General features: G+C 46.9%; 7 protein-coding genes across 7 annotated transcripts; 1 reads left to right on the top strand and 6 right to left on the bottom strand.

Moving 5' to 3' along the window:
- Positions 1–489: 489 nt before the first annotated feature.
- On the bottom strand, positions 490–3,684 carry ada1 (AMP deaminase; the record flags this gene model as incomplete). The annotated part of the gene is made up of 5 exons (XM_014688369.1): positions 490–868; positions 941–2,061; positions 2,129–3,090; positions 3,149–3,541; positions 3,678–3,684. 5 exons carry the CDS (start codon positions 3,682–3,684, stop codon positions 490–492), a joined length of 2,862 nt encoding a protein of 953 aa, XP_014543855.1.
- A 3,729-nt stretch (positions 3,685–7,413) lies between these two features.
- Positions 7,414–9,191, bottom strand: pab1 (Protein phosphatase PP2A regulatory subunit B; the record flags this gene model as incomplete). The annotated part of the gene is made up of 6 exons (XM_014688370.2): positions 7,414–7,437; positions 7,499–8,079; positions 8,142–8,793; positions 8,877–8,974; positions 9,053–9,093; positions 9,148–9,191. 6 exons carry the CDS (start codon positions 9,189–9,191, stop codon positions 7,414–7,416), a joined length of 1,440 nt encoding a protein of 479 aa, XP_014543856.2.
- A 2,617-nt stretch (positions 9,192–11,808) lies between these two features.
- On the top strand, positions 11,809–12,405 carry G6M90_00g109990 (uncharacterized protein; the record flags this gene model as incomplete). The annotated part of the gene is made up of 1 exon (XM_014688371.1): positions 11,809–12,405. One exon carries the CDS (start codon positions 11,809–11,811, stop codon positions 12,403–12,405), a length of 597 nt encoding a protein of 198 aa, XP_014543857.1.
- Positions 12,406–14,451: 2,046 nt separating this feature from the next.
- MSH5 (MutS 5) lies at positions 14,452–17,273 on the bottom strand (the record flags this gene model as incomplete). Its single annotated transcript, XM_066131799.1, has 5 exons — positions 14,452–15,518; positions 15,565–15,994; positions 16,575–16,670; positions 16,719–16,975; positions 17,078–17,273. The coding sequence occupies 5 exons, from the start codon at positions 17,271–17,273 to the stop codon at positions 14,452–14,454; spliced, it is 2,046 nt and encodes a 681-aa protein (XP_065987960.1).
- A 787-nt stretch (positions 17,274–18,060) lies between these two features.
- G6M90_00g109970 (uncharacterized protein) lies at positions 18,061–18,623 on the bottom strand (the record flags this gene model as incomplete). The annotated part of the gene is made up of 2 exons (XM_066131798.1): positions 18,061–18,410; positions 18,503–18,623. The coding sequence occupies 2 exons, from the start codon at positions 18,621–18,623 to the stop codon at positions 18,061–18,063; spliced, it is 471 nt and encodes a 156-aa protein (XP_065987991.1).
- A 452-nt stretch (positions 18,624–19,075) lies between these two features.
- G6M90_00g109960 (uncharacterized protein) lies at positions 19,076–20,185 on the bottom strand (the record flags this gene model as incomplete). Its single annotated transcript, XM_014688374.1, has 1 exon — positions 19,076–20,185. One exon carries the CDS (start codon positions 20,183–20,185, stop codon positions 19,076–19,078), a length of 1,110 nt encoding a protein of 369 aa, XP_014543860.1.
- A 1,616-nt stretch (positions 20,186–21,801) lies between these two features.
- G6M90_00g109950 (uncharacterized protein) lies at positions 21,802–24,240 on the bottom strand (the record flags this gene model as incomplete). Its single annotated transcript, XM_014688375.1, has 5 exons — positions 21,802–23,514; positions 23,569–23,667; positions 23,736–23,853; positions 23,917–24,011; positions 24,085–24,240. 5 exons carry the CDS (start codon positions 24,238–24,240, stop codon positions 21,802–21,804), a joined length of 2,181 nt encoding a protein of 726 aa, XP_014543861.1.
- Positions 24,241–24,398: the final 158 nt, after the last annotated feature.

The raw sequence follows: 24,398 nt of genomic DNA, 5'->3' as shown, positions 1-24,398 counted from the left end.
AATTAGAAAATCAGATCTTCTTCGAATTACGACCAAAATAACTAGCAAGAGTGTCCAAGAGTCTATGCTTGCTATTAAAAGTATGATGTCAACCAGATAGTTGTGGGCGATTCAATGCATTTCAGTTGGGCGTTCATGCCTGGGGTTTAGATTACTGCTATTGAACACTTCATGATCCTGATAAGCTCTATTGCTTAACATTGTCCCTGTATAACCGAACTAGCCCCCCAAAGAAAAAAAAACTTCTTTTTCAGGAGTGGGTTAAACCAAGCATCTAGCTCAAGAACAGAATCGTCCATCGTCTAGTTCACAACAGTTCGCCTTATATTCAGCTTCACAGACTCTTCTTCGACCTGGTTGCTCGCCTTCTCTCTCTTCTAAGTTTGGCACTCTGTTTACCGAAAGTGCTGTCATTGACAAAACGTAGCTTCACAGCCTCCTATTAGTAGGGGTTGACTAGCATCAGGTTTGTACCGATTCAAGAGACTTTTATAACTCGTCTTCGTCGTCATCCCCAGGCGCCCCACTTGAGTCAACGACCCATTCATCGGCCTGTTGCAAGCTTCGCAGACTCTCAGACCGGTGATCCCGAGTAAAAATTCCGGGGAACAATCTAGGGTCGCTTCCAGATAAGTGTAAATCTGCCATAGCATGTGGACCCCTTCCGGAGTCGCAGCTGGCTTCGCCGTTGAGGGGAGATTTGACGCCCACGCTTGTAGCCCTAGCCTGAGCCCAAAGCGTATTCTCGCCAATTCCTGCCAGTTTTAACGGCTCGTCCGCCCGAGAGGCTGCTCTATAGGCGGCTATATCTGCTGTCACGGTCGAGCTCGGTTCTTTAGTTCCATCATATGCCACATATCGCCGTAATCTGTGACGAGGTCAGACACGAATCTCGAAAATTTTACACTCAGTATCTTGGCTCCGGCTTGGGAATACTTACACGTCTCTCTCTTGAAGTAAGGTGTGATATCGGAATTCTTCTCGGCGATCGGGGACGTTGGTCTTGACCATCATATTTCCATCCTTGCCTGGTTTTTCAAAATTATGTCCAAGCCACATCCTTTTAATGGATGCTTCATATCCGCTTTGCTTGACTGAATTTTTTGCCAGTTCGCACATATCCACAGAGCTAAGCTTATAGATCTGCGCGGCGACTGCATACTCCTCTATGAGCGGCTCTTTGGTAAACGCAAATTGCAATGGGTCGTCTGTGGAGAGTGAAACATTCAGCCCACGTCTGAAGTACTGGTGAAATGGGTTCCGTTCATATGCCAGGAAAAGGGCATTGTTGCTGAGAGGCGACATAGCAATTCCTATTTGCTCTAAATAAAACGCGTATTGTAGCAGAGGAACCTTGCGGAGTAATAGTCCGTGGCTAATACTGTGACATGAGAGAAGGGCTACTGCGAGGTGCTCACTGTCGCCTGCTTCGCCACAGTGCGGGCGCATGACGAGGGTATTAAACCCGCGATTCTTGCGCCAATGGTTTAGAGAAGCCACATTGGCGAATAAATAGTAGATCCAGTAGCTATAAGGGGGGTTTTGCTTGGAATCCCATACCTGTGGAACAGGAAATTTTCTGAACAACCGTCGTTCTACCTTGCTTTCATCATCGACGCTGTCAAACCCGATGACTCGCTGCAGAAAGATATGTAGTTTGGGGTGACTGGATGGATCTTTCGTTACTTCGAAAAGTGGCTGAAAGACATTCTTGACTATCTGCTCAAACGTTTCCATGAGACCGCTTGCTTTGTAGACATCATAAAGCCGGGGAATCTGAATGAGCCATCGCACGTTGTGCGAGAAGAGCTTGTTATCCACCACCCAAGCTGCCAGTTTGTCCCATTCATCTATGGACTTGCCATATATGGAAATACGCCATTCGACCATTTGATATTTGCTTGATTCCAAATCCGATATAACTTCTTTAGTAATTTCTGCCAAGTATCGTCCGTGGATAAAATTGTCCGTCTTAAGGAATATCGTTCGTAACCGAGATTCTCCGATGGGGTTGTACTTGAGATTGAACTTGTCAAATCTGTGAAACGAGTCGGTATGTGCCTAGTGTAGTGGATTGTTAGTGTCTGCAAGCATTTGTGCGTCAGCAGTGGCACCATGTTGGTCTTACATGCATATCGAGTGTATCAATACTCAGATCGTAGGCAGTAAGATTGATACTAGCAAACACTTCTGCAAGGGTTAAATGTTTGCCATCTCGGAATAGCACTACTTCGTTTGGATACTTCTTCATCTTACTCTTGATGAATCTTAGTAGGTGCTTCTGATTCATACAAGCAGAGTGATGAACGTGAGTGTCGACTTTGCGAACGTTGTAAAAGTCTCGATGTGGCACTTTCTTGCTATCTGCTGTTTCTTGGTACTCATTGAGCAGAGCGTATAAATTGAATTTTGCTTCAAGATATTGTAGTCTCCGGAATGCGAAGCTCTTGCTGGGCCCATCCGATGAAATCGTGAGAATACTCTCGAGGTCCATATAAAATTCCCTGATGGTTGGAACTTTGATTGCCGGCAGCGTGGCGTCATCACTGTCAAACACTTGATAAACGCCACTATCATCGAGTCTGAAGGCCATACCGTCATCCCCGGGCAATGGTAGTAAGTCGTTCATGTTGAAATCCTCTCCAACATCGAGATCTGGTTTCCTTCTCCAGCTGGAAGAAGGACGGTGGTCATTATGCCCTGTTTGGGCAGAAGACAACGCATCGGGAAAGTTGGTACGACCACCCTTGGTTTGAGCCCAGGCTGGTTCAGGTGGAGGTGGATATATATCCCAGCTGGATTGGTCTCTAGGATTGTCATCTGGCCCTTGAGACGACAGTGCAATGTACTTTCGTCTCAAGTCCAACACCTTCTGAATGTTTTGAGAAATGGCACTGAGCTCGGCTGTAACATGAGGTTCGGTATCGAAAAGAGTGTTGCTGGGAAATTCGGCCATGCTTCCCTCGGCAGCAAGTCTGGTATTATTCACCTCGCTCTGACTATTTCTAGAGTTGGGAATAGCACCGGAGCTAGTGGCAGGATGATTGTGAGCAAAGCTCTGAGGCATAGAGGAAACTTCGGTGTCATCAACTGTTGAATGTGTCAGTCACTTGGTGGGCATTTCATGATTATTTGGTTGCCAACCCACCTCCATCTTGGTCAAGAATTAAAGAGTCAGCCCCATATTCTGTAACAGGTCGGGACCCCGACGCCAGTGTCGGGCTGTTGGGATTTGAAGGAGTCCAACTACTGGCACCTGCGGTTCCACTACGAAGATCAATTTTGCTTCGCTGATAGAAGAGTTTTGCATCCATTTGCGACATTTGCCGTTCCGCGACAGGATCATAGAAGGTTGTGCGCTTCGGAACATCTCGTAACAACATGCCATCTTGCAAGCCAGCTTGTTCGTCTGCAGGCATAGGAGAAAAGCTCCCATCGCCGTTTTCTATTGCTTCGACTGTTTCGTCATTTCTCAAGTATGCATCGTCCTGCTCAGTATCTTCACATCGAGCTGGCCGGGTTCGAGAATCGTGGGCGTTATCTGCAGGATGTTGAGCGTTAGCCAAGCTGTGATGAATAGATGCAAGACAATGTCTGGTAACATAATCAAGAATAGGACTGAGAAGATCATGAAAGAAGTTTGCAGCAGAACTGTGCAACACATGGTGGAAACTCACCGGCCATGTTGTGTCCAGTTGACAAGCGGACACTGGTTGTCCGTAGTTTATTCAGCTCTTCGCAGATGGCAATGCGATCGATTACTCGGGAGACGCTGCGAGGATGCCACTAATATTTGTCGAGAACTGTGGTAATGTTGGTGTGGACGCGAATTGAGGTCTCTTGATTGAAATGGAGAACCAGATAATACGTGGAGGGCTGGAGTTCTAAAGATGGGGATAATTAGCTGAAGCCAAGGTGAGCCCTCCGACTCGTCGCTGTGATGTGCTGAATGGATTGCGTTGGGTACCTAGGTAGGTTTATCCTTTATGCCGACTGGCATGAGACGTTTGGATTTCTGAGCTAGCGTGATTGATGTTAGTGTTGGGTCAAGTGTACGGTATACCCATGCCGACACCATTGGCATTACAGGTCATGGCAGGCCACTGGCGGGGTCCGAGGGGTCGGGGTTTCGGAAGGTGCCTATACTCAGAGTATGCATCAATTAAATGAGGTTGTTGACTGCTGAGTCCGACGTCAGCAAGGAGCTGCATTGTTTCGGGGAGCCATGCAAAGGCGGAGACCCACGAAAAGCCGCGTTGTTTACAGGAGCAATTGATTTTAATTGGGTGTATAGAGGCAAAATAAGGTGATTACAGGGAAGATGATGGGCTTATGAAAGTCGGGCGCAGACCTCGTCGAAATGTTGTGTCGGATTGCTCTGAGTTTTTTGGGCGTGAGTCACTGTAATTGCGTTTTGTTCCAGGCTTTGAGTAGCAGAGGCCGTCTCTGGATGGCTTTCGCCGGCGCGTAAGGTTATGAATCACCTCTTAAGCTAGTGGGTTTGACGCATCGTAATACGTTTAGTATTTTTTTATATTACGTGTTACTACTAATTAAGCCAGGTACGGCTACTAGATTATGCTACTAGTGGGTCCCGGTGATTAACTAGCCTTTTTTTCTTTATTATTATTAATAATTTAATACATCAATTAAAACAGGGGTTGTATCCGGCATGAGTCAACATTTGAACATTGAAGGTCCGAACTAGGCTGCAGACTAGTTTCTGTACGAGCAATAGATTTTATTTCATGTTTTTTTTTCTGTTTGGGGCGGGGGAGGAGAGCACGACTATAGCCAGAAAATGGTCTTCCGTGTCTAAGATCTTCGGGTTGGGTTTCATATACAATTGTTCATTTTTTTTTGGACTTCCAAACGAAGGTTCTAATATCTAGTGATCTCGATTACTCGCTCTAGATGGTTGGACTATTCTTGCTTCGCCACAGTGTTAGCCTTTTTTCCACCGCTGTATTGTTTTGGTGCTGATCCAAGCGAGTACAATGCCCCTGCCATGAAAACTATTATCGCCCCAAAGAGGGTGCCATGGGCAAGGGAATTGCCGAAAAGCCAAATGCTAAGCAACAAGCTTACAAGCTTTCTTATATTTAGCACAATCGTGACTGTAAGAGCTGAAGACTTCGCAGCAAGCACGTTGACGCCACGGATGCAAGCATACTGGGTGAGTACGTTGATGGCTAGATATGCAAGTTGGCTTGGAAATGGTGTTGCGATTGAAGAGTTTACCCAAGGTATTGATAGTGTCAGTATGTTGCTATGCATCATGCTCCTGAAGTTTCGCATCATTGACGGCACGAACGGAAGGAAGAGAGGCAACGAGAGCATATGAGAGTAAAATAGGTTTTCTCTCCAATGGGGCCCGTATTGTCGGTAAGTTGCCTCCGTGTATAGTCCCATGATGGCGGAGAGGACTTGGGCTACCAGTAAGATGATGAGCCCAGAGTTGAAAGCTGGGCGACCAGAGTCTCGTTGTAAAACAACCTAAAGCACATTCCATGTTAGCATGTCGCAGGCGAAATTATTGAAAACAAGGTGACTAACCTTTTCTTGGGCATCCGACCAAGCTGCCAGAACAACCCCGACACTCAAGAATATGACGGCGATAGCTTGCAATCGAGCATATCTCTTCCCATACAAGTATCCTGCAATCATTGTAGTAATACTACCCCCTGACCTCAGGATAATATGTACTGGAACCGAAATATCGTAGCTGAATGCGTGGTTGTTTAGCACATTGATACAAAAAAAGAGCACGATGTTGATTAGCCACCGCCGTAAAGGAACCTTGGCAGGCGCTATAAAGAGTGGCGGTCTACTCTTGTCCAGTTGCACTACGTATCCTGTCACCGCGACGAAACAGAATTGTACAAATGTCAGGAGCGTTCCTGCTAGGAGGATTAGCCAACGACTAGAGATATCATTGCGCATGTATGGATAAGACCCTACCACTTCCTGGCTCAAAGCTTCGCAGTGGCGTGTTAGCTATATTTCCTCAAGCCGAAGGACCACACAGGAGAGATATTCCATACTTAATAATTGCTTCCAGAGCGTAAACCTTGAGCGAAACAAGTATTAAAATTGATGCATATCTTGTTGGAGTGGAGATGGGATATCATACATTAGAACAGCAACCCCCGAATATGAGGCTGAGCATTGCGGCCACGGTGAGAATCGGTGCGACCTCGATAAATGTCCTCATGGATGCCTGAAGCGCTTTGCCATGGTTGGAGTGGTTTCCGCCTCCATTTCGATGCTGTGCGATATCCTCCGCCATTTCGTCTATCTATTGTGTTACTTGGACATCAATCAGAACTGGGCCTAGGTGAGGTTTCGTGAGCAATGAAAACTCTCGGTGCTATCAGAGGTAAGCCGAGTTACTCACAATGGGATTGCTCCTTTAATACGTTTCATTCACGGTATTTGGCCTCAATAACTTGCAGCGGAAACAACAAGCAGATACCGCAGCAGTTTCTTTGCCACAGATTCTGATATTTGATCGTGCACATGGATCAAATTTATGAATCAAGCAACGTACAGGTATGCCTGTCCCATGTTCGGACATCTGGCTCCTGAAATTGCTCACCCTGAAGTGGGTCTGATTGACTTGCCTTAGTGAGCGCTAACGCTCTTCCTAGCAGGACAGTTAGTCATCCGTTATGCGCAACACCTCCTCTGAACATGAAATGATCCGAAGATGTGGTCAGTACACCTGTCAATGACGTTCATTGTTCCTTGCCTTCTAATTGTGATTGAAGCAATTTTGTTCTTCGTCTAGTAGACACTTTAGATGTCTTGAGCCGGAAAGGGTTTACCTCGCATTAAAAAAACACAATAAGTATGGAACATGAGCCTAGAACCTGGAGGGGCATATCGAGAAATAGTTTATGAACAAGACGCCCTTTCTCTTGTCTTCTTTAGTTGCATCAGCCCATAAAACGTTCCGACGAGGACAAGTGAAGATTCTGTTGTATGTCACATGTACAGAGAATGTCATATCTTATGGAATCCGAGGCGCTCAGTCTCTTAGCTTTATGTTATCTGGTTGTGTAACAATCAATAAGGCAGCCCTTCCCGGAAGATTTGTTTTATCGTTGCCGACGCGGAAATTGACCGCCTACGGCCTCTTGGCCCAATGTCATCCTCGAACCATCGAGGGATTTGCAAAGCTTGCATTTGGGCGGTGATTCAGCACTGCACTGAATGATGACTTCTGACAAACCAGACCTATGGTATAACGCCCCTACACGTTCCTCCCCTAGTTGCTGATCTGAGCCCTGGAGGCCACCTGCCAACCCGGTTCCTAGATTCAAATGCTGACGACCCTCTAATTGTCTTTCTTTTGGCTCGTTGTGGATTACCTCAGCACTCCTGACAACCATAATAAACTACAATTTGCACTTATAAGGCTGAGAATACGAACAGCTAAGGAAAAAAAGTATTAGCATTCGGAATCAACAAAAGGGCGAAAGGAATGTTGTCATACATTGTTCGTTGCTGCAATAGCGATGCTGTCTTCGAAAGGATGCCAACTCATGTGCAGTATCTTCTTGTTGAAATCAATCTGGTCTGCGTCCGTTTCTTTTCTCATGCGCTGAGCACCGCCTGCAGGACTGCCGGCTCTAGATCCATTCTTTTTACCCCCATTTGTCGTTGGGCTAGTAGAGGAGTTGATAGGTGTAGGGACGCCAACCTTTTTGGCCTTGAAGGCTGACTTGTCTGCCTGCAGAACAACTTCAACTTCCTTTTCAGGGTCTGACGGGTATATCATGAAATTGTTGTTGTAACTTCCTGTCATGACATTCTTCGCGTCACCTGAGAATACTACCTCGAACTTGTCAAAGATGCTGTCATTTTCGTACGTATCGCAAAGTCTCGGCCTTAAGTGTTCGTGAATAGGTATTGTCTTGACGGGCTGACGTTCCATGTTGATATCCCAAATTTTCACGGTGAGATAGTCGCGTGACAAGATATACCGGCCGTCATAAGAAAAGCGGACGTCTGAAATAGATGAGATAATCTCTGAAAAGAATGACCTGGATGAAGGGTCTTCCTCCTGTTCAAAGACTATGGGTGGTTAGCTCAATGATTCCGAATGGCTGGTGGACGTGGAGTGGTCAAATTCTTACGTTTGGCGTGTTGATCACACAATGCACTCTCCCGCATATCGGCTAATTTGATGGTGCCTTTGGAACTGGCATACATAAACCAGTTACAGCTCTGCGGGTGAAACTCGGCGGCCGTGATAACTTCGGTGAGCTCTTCCATATTAGCAGGTTTAATATCAACAATGTTGAAGCTTTGGTCTTGTATATTGAGATTCCAAAGGTTGATCCGCAGATCATCGCTGCTAATAAACGTTTCTCCATCGCTGTTGACTGATATGCTGTTGATATGGTAGGCATGAGCGTTCGCATACGTGCGTCGGGGGACCGCAGCAACAACAGTATCGTGGTGTGTTAGGCGCGGCAACTTTAGGTCTGCTGCGTTTCGGAAGTGCTGAGTAGTGGCCATCGGACGCGAGACACCTCCGCCAGCCACGCTACCGGGTGTAAGGTCATGCGAGAGATTATTCTCCGCTACAACCTTGAGTGACTTCTCAAATACTTTCCAAAGCTTGATAGTCTTGTCATTTGTGGACAGAAGATAGTGAGACGCGTTTTGACGGCGACACCATTTTATTTTATTTATCTTCTCCTCGATCTCGAGAGACTTCAGATAGTCAAACTCTGGCTCGTGTGATTGAAACTCGGTGTGGAACTTGTACTCGCAGGATTTCTTCTGAGAACTTGTGTCAATGGATACAGTAGGATCTATGTTTTGAGCCAAAGAAGGAGAAATTAAGCCTCTTGGGCATTCCATACCGTTTCGTTCCGCTCGAATAAGACCACTCGACCGCCTTTGTCGCCCGTGGCAAGGTAATTTCCAGTATGATCAAACTCGACAGTAGATATTATATCAGCTGATAGGCGGTGAGACGAGTGTTAGCGGATAGAAAAGCTAGGAACAGCATAGATCGCTCACGGCAGAGCTTGCTCACCTTCAGTTATATCCTCAACGTCACCTTTATCGCCGAAGCATCTGAAGTGATTTGGTCAGTATGCGCTTTATCTACCACTATTGAAAGTAACATACTGTGTGAACTTCCACGTAGGAGAATTCACTTCGCTGTCCACCATCTTTGCTGGAAGTGGCAACGGCAGCGAAGATGATTGGGGTCAAAATTGTGGCAGGCTGGTGAGACCAAGCGGTATGGTGACGGCGACAGCAAAATGCGTCGTGGAGACTGTCTAGGCGTCCCAGGATCGTGCGACGGTCGTGGATGGTGAGGCAGATGGCGGTCGCCTGAGATGATGAGTCTGTATTCGTGGCACGCGGGCCAGTCCTGTTGATAATCAATGCGGCGAAAGAAGGCGGGCGGTGGATGATGTCGTTTGACGACCGTGGGTGGCGGCGGTAGTGGGCCTGAGGGCAGCTCCCACAACAGCTCGCTCCTGGCTGCGGGCCAAGGTGGTGCTCCTACAGAGGTCAATGGTCAAAGGCCAAACTGGCTTAGCTACTTTGCCTGAGTACTTAAGTAAGTACCTAGTAGAGGTAGGCAGATCACAAAAGAGAGCAAGTTGGGGTTGCTACCGCGGCGATCAGAATCCTGAGAAAGTGTTGCGAAGCAAAAATAGTGACAATTATCTAAAACATGCTTCTAGGGATGATCACACGAGATAATTTAGATGGGATGATTGACATTTGATCAAACTCAACTATTGTTATGGCGTCGCTGGTAATTACGGCCTTGTCTGGCACTGTTGCGCTACCTGAGTACTTACCTAAGTACCTAGGTTTAAGTACTTAATCCATCCCGCTCGTAATTGGGTTACTAGTAGGTACGTCTACCTAAGGTAGTCCGTACTACGTACTTAAGTAGTCTACATTCCCCCTACTGCGAAAATACCTACCTACTTAAGTACTTAAGTGTACTTAACGATACCTAGGTCTAAGTACCTAGTATGTGCCTCAGCATATGGCTGCTGTTCTCAATTTGGTGTTAGGCTAAGTACTGGATAATTAATAAGTACCAATTCCGCTCTTCTTCAACTCTCCGGAGGCGACTTCAGCTCTTTTCTGTTCCAATGGATCTAGTGCGGAGAGCTGAAGAGGCGGGGCATTATTGTATTGTCTCGGTTTCAATGTTGTGTCACAGAGTACTTAAGTACTTTACTTAAGTAAGTAGAGTGCGCAACTGCTGCTAGGCATGTTTGGGGCCTAACCCCACCTCGTGAACTACCTTAGGTACCAAGGTAGGTACCAGTTGACTTGTATGTCCTCGCAAGGCACCTTGAGGATGAACCTGTAACCTCGGAGCATCAACGACAAGAACTTATGCCTGCCTCTAAGTAGGTAAGTAGCCATCTAGTCTATGTAAGTAGGTGCCTCTTGTGGATATGTGCCTGCGACATACACAGGCGTCATTACGGTACTGCGTGCATGCAAACGTTCTATTACTTAAAGTTACTAGGTTGAGAACTTCCAGGTCTAAAAGAATTCATCAATACAGATAAAATCACACTAGGAGATATGAAGAAGCCTTCCTAGTGTTTTGTTTACTCTGACCGGCAATATAGGTAGGCTCTTGCGATTAGAATTATGATGAGGTCAATGGTATGATAAAATGGACATCTACGTACGTCAACCAGACAAATCCCTGGTTGAATCAACGCAAATGTTAAGCGCCTTGTATTCGAAACTTCTGAGCTTCACCTCACCATCTAAACCGCACGCAAGCAATCCTGCTACGTCAGAGACGACTTTGAACTTATCGGAGGTTTCGGTATATATAGGGGATGCGTAGGAAGGTAAGGGATCACATCTAGCAAAGAATAGGTATACATGGCCCCAAATAGATATGATCATGGCTCTCCAAGTAGTAGTTCAAAGATTTTGACATAAAGAGAAGCTCGTTGTGGAAAAGAGAAAACAGGGAACACTGATTCGAGAGCTCTTGTGTGGCCGAAATGCAGCCGTAGGTTGATCTAATTCTCCATCTGCAAATACATCACGGTGTATGAGTTGATCACTCACGCTACTAGAATAACATGACGATACATTGTGAGCGACGACTTCCCGCACACACATATCTCTGGCGTGCGTGGTTGTCGAAGCTGTGGCTGCTTGCCCACTAAATACTTGGCGCTTGTGCCGAGCATGTGAGACCGATTTCCCATAAGTGGGGCCCGGCTTCTTTTACACCTGCCCGCGCCTACCACTAAGCCTCGTCCGCGGGTTTTGAGGTTCGGCGGAATCTGTCACGAAGTGGCACTTAATCTACCTACACTTCCCATCTGTGTCGGAGAAGGCCGACAGTTCCACACACAGCGAATACTACACAACATATGTACCGCAAAAGAAAGGACCTTGATCAAACAATCACACGAAATCGGATTCTACACCCAAACCACACTAGACATGGCTGATGATGGGGAAAATATGCCAATGGAGGGAGAGGTGCATTCCCAACACCAACCTTCGGACGGCTGGCTGGAAGAACATGGTACCAGTGCGAATGGCAATACTTCCAATTTGTCCAATGACAAGGGAAAGGGGAAAAATACAGTTTCGATCATCGACAGGCTTCAGTCATCTGGTAGAGCTATCATTCATAGTACAATAAGCGACAAGTGCATACCGAACTTCCCGTCAAGCCAAAAGGGAGGGGGGGAATCGAGCGCATCAGCATGCCTTACGACACACCAATCGATTTCCGGAACGGAGCAACAGAGAAATAGACAGGCTTCTGCTAATATGGCTCAACACTCGTTTAGATCGGACCGTGACTTACAAGGGACATCAAATGAATTTGAGGCATTCGCAGCTGGGGAAACACCGAAACCCAACTTATACACAACTGATGTCTTGGACGCACCTAGGAAAGATAAATCTGTAATGGAGCAAGAAGCCTTGGACGGCTCTGATGTGGTGGAGTTCCTCTCACAGCCAGAAACCGGGGATTTACCAATTTCTGAGGCACCAGAGGAGATGTCACCATTCGAGGTAGCCAGGCTACAAGCCGCTTTATTCGGATCTGGGAGCTCCTGGCCGTTTTGGGACCGACTCCTCAACTTTAGCCCAGCCTTTGTGGTAGGAGTTGAAGGTTGCGGGAGGGATGTGGACAGCTACATGGGCACATCAGACGCAGGGCTTGCCCGAAGCACCTGGTTAAGACACTGGAATGATGTACTTTCCTCCTATACTGACGAGGTATGGGGGGATCTAGGACCTCTCGCAACAGAGGCGAAGGAGGAGCTGCAGCAATATACCCAGACCCAGGAATCTCTGGAGGCAAGCACGACGGCATTAAATCGGCTTAGGCTCATCCTGAACCATGTCCGTGGTCATTGATGTAAAGTCAAAAAAAGGGATATGGCGGGATTAGTCATGTACATAACGTGCAATCAAATACGGCAGCGGCCAATATAAACAATGCTACAATACGTTTTGCCTGCAGGATGAGTTGTCCGGTCCGAAATTGAGGCAGAAGTGACTTTGACATGATTGGTTGCCGAGCCAACCAGTTAGGTGACATCATGCTCCACTAATCTAGGTCGCTGCCACGAAACCGTGAAACAGAATTGACCGAATATCCAAAAGGCTTCAGAACCCTTTACAACGTTCATACTTGGCTCTCGCCCAGGCCGGTGGAATTTTACACTCACGGCGCCATTTTCTGAGGTTTCCCTGATGTGTATCATTGTCTTCAAATATCTAGGGAAGCGCGATACTTCTGGTTCTCTCAATGGGGCGTTTTAGTTCAACTCTTGCTTTCATCTTGCTAGGCACCACCTCAGTACAGGTATCAGCCCATCAGGCGTCGCCAACGTATAACGCCGCGAGTACACCATTATTGTTCGGCAGAGCACAATGTCCAGGAAATACTTTCCCTTGCCCGACATCTCTTGGTGCCGTCTTCGACGGTGTTTGCTGCCAGAACGGTCAACTTTGCGCTCTAGATGGAAACCATAACGCTGCATGTTGTCCATCTGGGTAAGTGTAGCCCTTGAACAAATGAAGAAGATCACCAACGCGCTAACGAAATCGCTCTACACAGGGCCGTGTGTACTGGTACAGCTCCAGCCACTGCGCCAGGCAACATCCCAACTGCGACACCATCCTATGTGCAGAATCCGTATTTTTCCTTCCCATATGCTCCTACCTCATTTCCGAATAGCGCTTCATGCGCATCTGCCACGAAAGCTTGTTCTCAAAACTATAATGCTTGCTTGATAAACCTGGGTGGGAGTGGCTATGCAGTGACTGTTGATGTTCCAGGAGGAGGAGGCACAACTGTTAACGGGGAAGGGAGAAATTTGGGCGCTTCCGCTACATCAATCTGCGCAAGCCTTAGCAGTCAAGCATGCTCGAATGCCCAGGCAACCAAATGCGAGTCCTTTAGTCAAAGTTCAGAGACAGGGAAGAAAAACTCAGCTGCGCCACTTTTTGTGGCTGCTATAGTAGGATCTCTTGCTGCTCTCTTTCTATTCGTCTAGCAGCTGAAAAGCTGATGATAATGGCCAAATTTGCCTGCGACTCTCAACTACCCGCTGCGATTTTATTCCAAGGTGAATTATATTCTCTAGACACCTTCAAGCATGGAACAAACTTTTGCTTAGACCGGCATACATTAGAGATGCGAGACGCTTACGATTGTCAGGGAAAGCAAAAAGAGTACTCGGTCAAGATTGCGTCATATCTCGGACAGGTGACTAACAGAGATGGCTCGTCATGACACAAAAGCATGTGATGCCTTAGCCTTCCACATCATCTGTGGTCTTTCTAAGCCTAGACAGAAATTGCTACGCTGAGAGGTGTCAGAAACAGAGCCATCCATACAAGACGATGTCCTGGTAGCGAATGAGTGAGCTTAAAGCTATAAGTCGCTTATCAGCAGAGCTTCTCTTTCTCATTGCTGATTAGAGACTTGCTACATATTGAGAAATTTGACATGACCTTCAACAGTGGCATAAGCGGGTGGAAGACGAGGACACCAGATGCATTCGAAGAACCAGCAGGCCTAGATATCAACATGCGTGTTCATCGCCAATCCAACAGCAACAAAACATACAATGGCGGGGACAACGGGCCTTTTCTTCTGTGGTAGAATGCACGCTGTGCATGGGATACGCCCCAAAGCTTCCGTACCGTGTATTGGCTAGCTGTCACTCAAATTTCAGTTACAGAACATCATCCTCGGTCATAAAGAAGAAAGCTCCAGTAGATATCTGCTACACGTGGCATTCAAAGTATGCCTCCTTGAAAGATCTAGTGCGTGCGACCGCTGGTTTCCCTGTGTTGTAAATCTTGAGGACCCTACCCACGTAACATTTCTCCTTGTCGAGCGTCTGAGACCCTGCAAAGGATAGCAGATGTATCATTTCAACTCGAATTCATCTATGTGGATAGTATATTTTGCAACATATGTCGAGCATCCTGCAATAGACAATTCTCTTCGCTGACCAAGGTGTGAAAGCCCTCTAGAAATTTCCGCGCAACGATCTCAGCAGAATGCAGCTTTAACTCTTCTTCCGGTGAAAGTCTGGCGCAGGGAACTGTGATGTCCTCGTTGCGACTGAGCAGCATTGATAGGACATTAGCACGTTCAACGACTAAATTGGGAACTCCGTTTAAAGTTGCACAGTAACCTCCGAAGAGATCCGAGCTATATCCATCACGAAGCTTGAATAAGTATGTTATGTAGTCACCATTGAATTCCCCACACTGTGCTTTGAGTACATCCATGTGGGCTATTTGTAAACCACTGGTCGGAAGCAGCTGGTGGCAGCCAAACAGATCGTGGATATGTGTTGCGACCAGACTTCTGGGAGCTCTGACTGCAAGTGATGATAAGTGCTCCAAGAAAGATGCAAGGAGTCCAGCACCGTCATCTGAATTAGTCCCCTTCCCAAACTCGTCGATTATCAAGAGACTTTTCGAGGTCGACAGCTCTATCACATTGAGCAACTGTTTTAAGTCGATAGCAAAAGCACTTTCTTCTTTGCAAACACTCTCCAGTGTTGATATACGGGTCAGTATCCGGTCAGTGACACTGATTACCGCCATTTCTGCAGGGACAAAACTCCCTATATGGGCGAGATATACGATGAGCCCTACTTGCTTCAAGAAAACGCTCTTGCCTGAGTGATTGGGGCCGGTAAGAACCATGCACCTGGACTGATTTTGACACGAATCGTCGTCGTTGTGACCTCTACCTCCTAGCTGACAGTCGTTGGGAACAAAGCTTGGTACAACTAGTTCTTGCAAAGGATGTCGCCCCTTTTTAATTTCGAGAATGCCACTTCTAGTTGTTAATTTCGGGACACTCCATTTATACTTCTCTGCAGTTAGGGCCAAGGCGAGAATGACGTTAACATCACCGCAAGCGTCGGAAGCCACCGACAGACACTCGCTGGATTTTAAAACCTCTTGGGAAAGGACATGGAGAATCTCAACTTCTCTATCTGTGGCATTTCAGTAAAGCAAACATCTCGGACTCTCTTGGCCTACCTGCTATTTTGCAATAAACATCGCCGAACTGATCGTCAAGGTGATGCATATTGTCATTTTTGTAATAAGCTGAATCGTCCGCAACAAAAAGCAGTTCCCAATGATCCTCATTAGGCCAGTTCACTCGGTATTTCCCTTTCCCAGTCCTTGGATCAACATCAGTAACAATGAGGAACCCAAGCTGCGGTAGAAAAATGCATGATCTGATGTAAGAAACCGCCCATTGAGGCACTGTCTGAATAGTAGACACAACAATTTCTGCCAGGAAGCTATTCATGCCGTCGTAATGTCGTCTTAATTCATCGAGATTCCGGTCAAGGCCCAGCCTCACAGTTGTTCGACCCCGGTATTCGGATTGTTCGAAGTCCACAGTGTGACTAATTAGCTCGCCAATAGCCACTAGGGAGTCCTGATCAAATTTGGGAATCGTCTACTGAAGAATTAGTTATGCCGCTAGTTCCCGAAACATACGATATTCCTGAGGGTTTACTTTGTGTGGCACGCACAGCTCGAATGAAATGATGATCGTTATCGTCAGCCAGATCAATTAATAAACCTCGCAGTTTCAAAGCCTGAGAAACAAATGTACGAAGCATCGCCTAAACGCTCCCTTTGAAGGCCTGTTTTGTCAGAGAGTACCCAGTGCCTTTTTGAAGATGCTCCAGATAGATTTTCGCATTACGAATCTTTCCTAGGGCCCCAATAATACGTCGAGTTTTATCTGCATTCCGCGGCAGAAGGAATAAAGAGATAGCCTGCTGGCGGTCCTCAATTATTGAAACGTTTGAGACTGGACGTGATATAAGCCTGCGAAGCTTAGCTCTGCCTTGAGGTGTGTGGCTGTGGCCTTGGAAAAGGCCATATATGGAGAGGCCCTCTTTTTGATCTTGACTCTGCATTCTCCCACCCCAATACTGGCTGTTCGGGTGAATCTTAGACTGAATGATTTGCAGGGTTTGCAATGTTTCTGAGCCTAGGGCGACATAATTTGCCAAAGCAAAAGTCTTTACAGGGATGGGTTGATGTGATATGGGCTCAGAAGAGGGGCTGCTTCTCGAGATGCATTTGTAACGAAGCTCGGTGAGGACAGCACCAGCGCAACCGAGCTACGGTCGTTAGCTGTGAGTTGGTTCAACCTTAGAGTCACTTCTTACAGACACAGGATTTTTGTGTTCTCTAGTACTTGCGTTGGCAACACCCTCCTCAGGGCTGATGCTACAACGATCTACCCTCTTCCCATCTCCGCCATTAGGAAGATCACGGCGGACACTGGCATCAACTGGAGCTCTTGAGCTTGGTTGGGCAGTTGACAACTGATCATTTCTCCAGCTTGACAGTCTGTCTACCGCTGCCTCGACAGAAAACTCTGACGACGATAATATTTGGACACAGCTCTTATAAGGAAAAGCGCCTAGCAACTGTTAGAACAACTGCTACTTGAAGAAGACACGAAATGGAGTTAATGCAGGGAAGGGGAGAAGGGGACTGGGTGATCAGTCTTAATTTTCCTTACTCCTTTGAACGTGGTCTAGAAACTCCTGCGGAGCTCTGCTGGAAACTAATAACAATGTCGGGCAGGCAAGGGTTGCGAAATGCTCCGACACGTCCACAGTCGATCGATGGACATCTTCTGCCAACTGCAAGGAGCCGTCCATGCTGTCGAAGAAAGCACATCCCATGGTCCCATCATCGCAAACATCGAGTGCCATGATGACCTCCGGGGACTGTTGTAACGCATAAAGAGATTCGTCATTCTCCACTTGCGACCTGGTAGTACAGATTGCAGCCTCCATTAGGCTATGTGGATTGGCGATACAGAGTATTAGGAAATTGAAGATGATGCGAGTCCTCTGGTGATGGAACAAACAACATAATCTGAATGAAGCACGACGGTATAAAGTGATGGGAAGTCATTTTGCACGAGACCAGCTTCACAGGCAAGGCGGATGACTAAAGATTGTCATTGTGGCCCTCCGACAAAATGGCAAGAGGCAGCAGACATTTGGACACTCCTTCCCTCGCATTGCTATAGCTGGCCAATAACGATATCAATAAAAATACCTCAATAAGATCGGGAAAGATATTACGAGGGATTATGTATAGATTTATGTCATGAAAATGCGCACCTTGGTGCAAATATGAACAACCAAGGCGCATAGCTCCTCAGAACACAACAGCTTTGAAAGAAGTCTGGTTGAAGTCCGGGACTTGTAATAGCAAAAGCATTACGTAGATAGCAACTCATCTCGTCCGATACTAGGAAAATAGATGATGAAGTTTAGATTAGCAGAACTGAAAGGTATGAGTCGTCTTGCTTGTAGCTGCAGACAATGTTACACTATAAATAACTTCAAACAAGACACCACAATCAAAGGATGTATTTGACACCTCCTTACTGGCCTGCATCTTTCAAGAACAGCAGGAAATTTCTTGTTTTGAGGGTACGATATGTAGCAGGCTCCTCAGTCAAACCTTAACATCGAACACGGCCATTTGTTAGAGTGTATCTCTAGCTTTCACCCACTTTGCAAAGGCGAGACGTTGTCTGCGGATATCGAGAAAGCTGGGACGATATTCTAACATTCTGAACGGGCTCCCTCGAAAATCTCTGTCCACTTGCCCGTTGCCGTCAAGAAAGCCTGCCTTGCCAACCCGTTCGATCTTGCCGGCCCATACTTGCCACCGTATAGGGTGTAGCTTTTCCGACCCAATCACAATACCAAGGCACACAGCCAAAGTGGCCACCATTGTTTCTACCCGGATGTCAACCGGAAGTGTGCTTCCTGCGTGCTGCTGGGCTAGGGATTGCGCTTTCGATGTCGACGAGATGGCCGAGTGCTCTTGTGCTGAATAGCAACTGTGGTTGGCGGAGTTAGCCGAGATACCTGGCCTATATTCTAGTGGGCACATACGCATGTATAAGTAGGAATACTCCTACAAAAGTTACTGTGCTTGAAGTCCAAGACATTTTCACCGGTATCAGAGAGGGTTCTCAGTGTGTCCCGAGGCAATCCGTTGGCCTGTTCTTGTGCGTTCCTCCTTGCTTGCTTGCTTGACATGACGGCAATTCCCCACATTGCAAGTTCGACTAGATAAAATGGCTTACTAATAAACGCGCTAACCAAAAGCGTCCGAACATGGATTGCATCTTTCCTGGCTCTCTGTGCCCAGTAACGCGTTGAAATGCTAGATGATCTGAAAGGACCGGACACCAGTTGACCTCGCCGACGTACTAATTATAGTCTACATATGTAGGTACCTAGGCGGGTACTAGGCACCTGTGAGTTGGGAGATGGTTGGTGCAAGTGACTTCAAATGGCCGGTTAGCACATTCACATTTAATACAGCATGCTGTTCTTTGCCTGCTGAGCACAGAACCATCAAATTATGGAAAGACGGGAACTACTAATAATCAACTACTCACAAATTACTTGTGGACAACTAGAATTCTATAAGGCAGATTTTAATTGAATACATGCGCATTTATAATACTCATTATTATGCCAGGCCGTCATCTGCTTCTCTGTTCGCTGCTTGGATGCCAGCCAAAAGCATTCTGTCGTTCATCAATATGCTGAACTGCCCACTCCTCCTGCCCTTCATATGCATGGTCGGCCGCTTGGCCAACATTCATGTCAGGCGAAATAGGAGAAAAGTCATGGACTGCCTGCGTCTCTTGGGATTGCCAATCTAAATATCCACCAGGGTTCTGGGAAGTGCTCATGTTTTCAAACGACTGGAGGAACAGCGGTGCAATACATTCGTCCCCAGTTAGGCGCTCATGCGTGTTCGCAGCCAGTGGTACCTGTTGAGTTGGTAATTGGGTGAAAGAGGCATCATCGAGGACGTCGGGGTATTGAGACTCAAAATACCTAGAGTCCGCAGCGAAGGGCTGCTCATAGCGATCATGATGCCCACCTTGGTACATCAAAGGGTTTGCGAAGCTTAGTGGCCCCTGTGTCCACCACTTAATGTTCATGTTCCCTTCACCAGATTGATGCTGCCCTAGCGCTTCTACATGACTTGGTCGAGTAAGTTTCTTTCCCGGAGTTCCGTGAGAATATGCTTCCTTGTTACTGAATCGTCGGCATACCCGGCGCTCGATTGAGGTTGACAGTTTCTTAGAGTCGAGGGCGCCGCTCTTTGGCTTCTTTGCTTGATTAGGGGTGTATTTATATGCGGGAAATGCTTTACGATGCATTTGGTTATCGATTTTCGCCAGAGACTTGAATCTGTCCTTTATCTCCTTCGGCTCATATTTGTTCCATGATATACCAACAATCTTGGAGGCAAGTTGCTGCTGATCATTGCTGAGTACTCGCCGAGCGACTTGCTGGTACGCTTTTCGATACAGCATATACGAGTTCAATGGCCTCAATACCTTCCCTTCCTCTTTCGCTTTCCTTTGGCGTTCCTCGACCGAACGTTTTGCGAAAGATTCGAGGTCATTGTAGTCACTAGGGTATTCCCTGGAGAGTGACGACAACGGTGTCTTGATTAATGACTCGCAATCGGTAGTAAATGGCTTTGATGATGCGGATTCATTTCGGGTCGTTATTGAGGCACGCGAAAGATTGGCACGCTCAGAAACTCCTACTGGTGTAGTCCTCCCGGTCCGCATGTTGTTTCTATCTGTTGTGTTATCAGGTCGAGGACTTGACATTGGTAGCACCTCGAGACGATGACCTCTAACGTGAATCTGACAATTAGTTAGCATAAGTGTAACCATCTTGTTGGGACCTTTACGCTACTGACCTGTTGCAGCTGACAGTGCTCGAATAAGAATCGAACGATTCTCTGCCGCCTTTTTCTGGACTAGAAATAGTATCTGGAATCTGTTAATAGAAAGCACTCCCAAGATAGAATATAAGAGACCTACATGTTGGGAATGTGTACTTGCTGTTGTACGAGGTTCGTGGCAAATCTAGAATCTGCTTTTGGTATTTTGAACCCTCTGAACCGTGTCTAGCAGATTCGCAGTTCGGACCTTTCCGTTGGCAAGAGGTGATGGAATTGGCGTAATGTTTAAATCTTCTGTCCAAGCAGGTATGTTATAGGTGCGTGGGATCTGGGACAATTTCCGGCTTTGTAGCCACAACGCTTTAGATCAAACTTGGTGAGAAAGAATGGGTTTTTGCCAACGGTTGTTAGCTGTAGGATAAACTGGGTAAATAAGTTACACGATAGGCACAAGAAAATAAATATGAGGATGAGGAGGTGTCGTTTATCTTATATAATACCCCCCTTGAAAGCAGGAAAGAGACTTAGCAAAGTATAGCCCTGACGGGTCAGCCTTCTGCGACATTGTGTTGTTGGCCGTCACAAGCTTTTTCGGTTACCGGAATACCAACGACACCACCCTCGCCTTTGCTCGATAGTTCTATGCAGAAGAAACATTTCAGGTTCAAAAATACAATTCTGCCGCATGCGGCCACAAAGAACACACCGTTGTGGGCTGTGCGTTATGAAACGGACCACCATGCGGACAATTCAGCCCAACTAAGTGCCAGCGAGTGGCCTTGACAAGGCGCCCCCTTGTTTGGGGTCAACCATCGGGGTCTGGAGAGTATCAAAGCGTGATATATTTTGCGCGAATAGCATGTGGTCAGAATATGAGGTCACAGTTGCTTCACTCAGACCCTCTGACCGCAAGTTGCGCAGAGCATGTGAAACATCCCAATTTATCCGGCTTTGCCCTCCGACATAGTCTTTGAGATAACAAAGTTCATTTCGAAGGCATGAAGAGTCGAGACAGATTATTGTCAAATACTAAGCATCAGAATAGCTCGTGAGACAGCGGACACACCTCATGGCGCCAATACTACTAAAATTGTAAACCGAGTCACATGGCTCCACGTATGATGAGAACCTGTCGCTGTAAAAAGCGAAAATATAGGAATTTTTCACTAGTCGAGACAAGTACTCTGTAAACAGATGTAAGATAGCCCACCCATTAGATGAATCTTGACATTTGCTAGAGCTTGCATTCTTGCATCAACGACAACTTCTTTCATGGCCGATGACTATCTTGATGCGAATTTAGGGCTGTGATAATGCAAAGCCGACTCAAAGGCGAAATCTGGCCTTGGTAGATCTTCCTTAGTGCCGTCCCTGGCTAAGCAGTTTCGCCTGCAACCCTGCAGAGGCACATCGGTCTTGACAACATGTGCTTAAGAGATGCAGAGGATAATCACAACAGGGGCAACTTGCTTTCATACCCATTGTATTTTGTAACATTTAGCCGGCCTCGTGTTCTTCGTTCGGCCTTATTGGTGTTGATACAAAGCCTGGTGTGGCTGCAAATGATGTAATAGAGACTGGTAGTGAATCAGGTGCAGACGATGAATTTCTTTCCTCAGCGGCCCCTTTGCATGATTCGAGATTGTCCTTTGTGTGTGTGGCCGGCATGACGATTGTTGGTGATTGTTGTGTTAAAGGAGAATAACCAGTCTGATTGAGACGTAGGCCCGAATATTTGCTATCCCCTGGTGCCAAATAGGGCGCTGAAGAAAGGGATTCACCCGTATCAATTGGAGCCTTTGTGTCCACAATGGACAAACTGAGCTGAGCTAATTCTCCGGCCTGTGCATTCCTGGCGACGTCCTGCTTTGCAGTAGACGAACCATGCGTAGCGAGGGATTGACTTTCAGATAGCGCCGTAGAGCCAGAAATATTGGGAGAAGCCTTGTTTGAGGAATTGCAATACTTGTAGGACTCAACATCTCTATGAGAACCAAGTCTGGATATTGTCGCTTGAGATGGCGGCTGATTAGAGACCATTGCCAACCCGTTAGGTCGGGTTTCTCTCTGCAACACCAAAGATGATGGTTTTTCCGCTGAACGATCTTGACCCGACTGGATGATCGAATCATGCTTCACTTCGGATACCGTGTGTGCATCCGCCCTTGTTGGAGCGTTCGGCATGATCTTCGACGGTCGAACCTTGATTTTGATGATAGTCTTTGGTGATGCATTCTTATCATCGTCTCGGCGCCTGCACGACGAACAGACAAAACGGAACTCGCTTTGGTCTGCTTCGTCTTCAGGGATCCCCAGGCACTTGCTGTGCTGCCAAACGTTACAAGATTCACAAGCGACGCTGTGAGTCCCATCATCAACTTGGCCATGTAATCCACAAATGCAATCAAAGACCCAGTCGTCTTCTTCTTGTTCAATGTCCTTTAGTGCTTGTTGATTTCGCTGGATCTCAGCATGGAGGCGTCGCTCAGAGATGCGTGCGGACTCAGGAGCATGCTTGCTATCCTCAGACAACTGGGCTAGCTCTTCTTCATGGCGCATGCGACGGGCTTCTCTCTCCTTCAAACGTCGCTGGCGAGCATGCATACGGGAATCGCGCTCTTGCTCAAGTTTGAGCTGGACAAGCTTCTCCCGGTGCTCAGCTCTCTCGGCTTCTAACCTCTGACGCTGTTCCTTCTTTTCCTCTACATCCCTCTTCTTTTTTTGCACCTTATCGGCAATTCGGCTCGACCTTTTGGCGTTTGCCATCTTGGCTAAGTTGAGCAACTCGCGCTCTCGCTGGAGCTCTCGTCGTTTCGTCGCTTCCTCCTGCTTTTCAAGGATCGGTAGTAAATGCGTTTCAAGCTGTTTTCGCAATGTTTTCTCATTTCCATCACGAGTTTTCGCCAATGTTTCTATGAAAGACTTGGTTTCTTGCAACGTGATAGCAATGCATTCCCAAGCCCCCCCACCAAGATCATCCTCGGGAGGCTGTGAATCATATTGCCTGTCGCTCAGATCCTCGACATCGTCTTCACAAGATGATGATATGCGTCGTCTCTTGCTTACTCGGCGACCAGTCCGGTACTGCTTCGTCTTTCTGGGTTTTAGTTGTGGGCCGTTGCTCTGTGGTTCTGTAAATCGGTATATTCTGTTGTCGTCCAGCACATAATACACTCGGTCGTGTTTGTCCCATCCATACGGCTCAATGCGCTAGAGTAAATTAATAAACATCATGAAAATTTAAAAAGTGGCGCGGCTTAATACCCAATTGGACTGTTCAGCATCTTTGTGCTCTACCATTTTCTCTCGAAGGCGCTCCGGGTGCACCATTGTCCATTGTGTCAGCTTTTGAAGAACCTTGACCTGCTCATATTGCCTGTTAACGTTGAAAAATACAATAGCTCGAATTCGACTGATACAGTTCTGACTACCTTTGTAAAGACATCTAGGCCGCTGAAAGACACAGGGTTGATCTCGCTACCAAACGGGTTCTGTTTCGGTGCTTTCGCTAGATATTGCTTTCGAATTTGGTGATCCAGTACATCTGGTCTTTATGGAAAATTTAGCATACTGAGACTTTATCATGACTTGGATATTTCGGATAGGGCTCACGTCAGTCCACGGTGTGTGGACACCAGTTTAAGCAAAGCCAGTGCTATATCTGAGAGCAGCGTCGGTTGTGGTTTTAAGCAATCCGTTTCGATTTCCTAATAACCCGAGAGTTCAGGGTTGGTTAGACACTACCCAGTGTCAACAGTTGTCACGTTTATATGCACCTACCTCAATGTCGATGGCATCATCAATCTTCGCAGCCTTGCCAAACATGTATATCCACTGACAAAGGTTGGCGAATTGCCACATGTTGCGAATACGATGCAAAATAGATGGCGGTTCATCACCGCCATCACCGGATATTACGCGTTTGTGCGACGGCATGGCGAATGTTCTGCCACGTAAAGACCGGGCCAAATAACCCGAATGAAGCGGATGTCGATAAGTTGCAGGTTAGATCCAGCTGTTGTGGATGCAAATCATGAAAAACTGGACAGGGGTCACCACCCACACGCGCCTTTGACAAATCTGGTGTCACATTG

This window comes from Metarhizium brunneum, chromosome 7 (genome assembly GCF_013426205.1).
Source record: "Metarhizium brunneum chromosome 7, complete sequence".
Lineage (NCBI taxonomy): Eukaryota > Fungi > Ascomycota > Sordariomycetes > Hypocreales > Clavicipitaceae > Metarhizium > Metarhizium brunneum.
The sequence above is the reverse complement of the archived record's forward strand: the minus strand, read 5'-3'. Positions and strand labels throughout refer to the sequence as shown.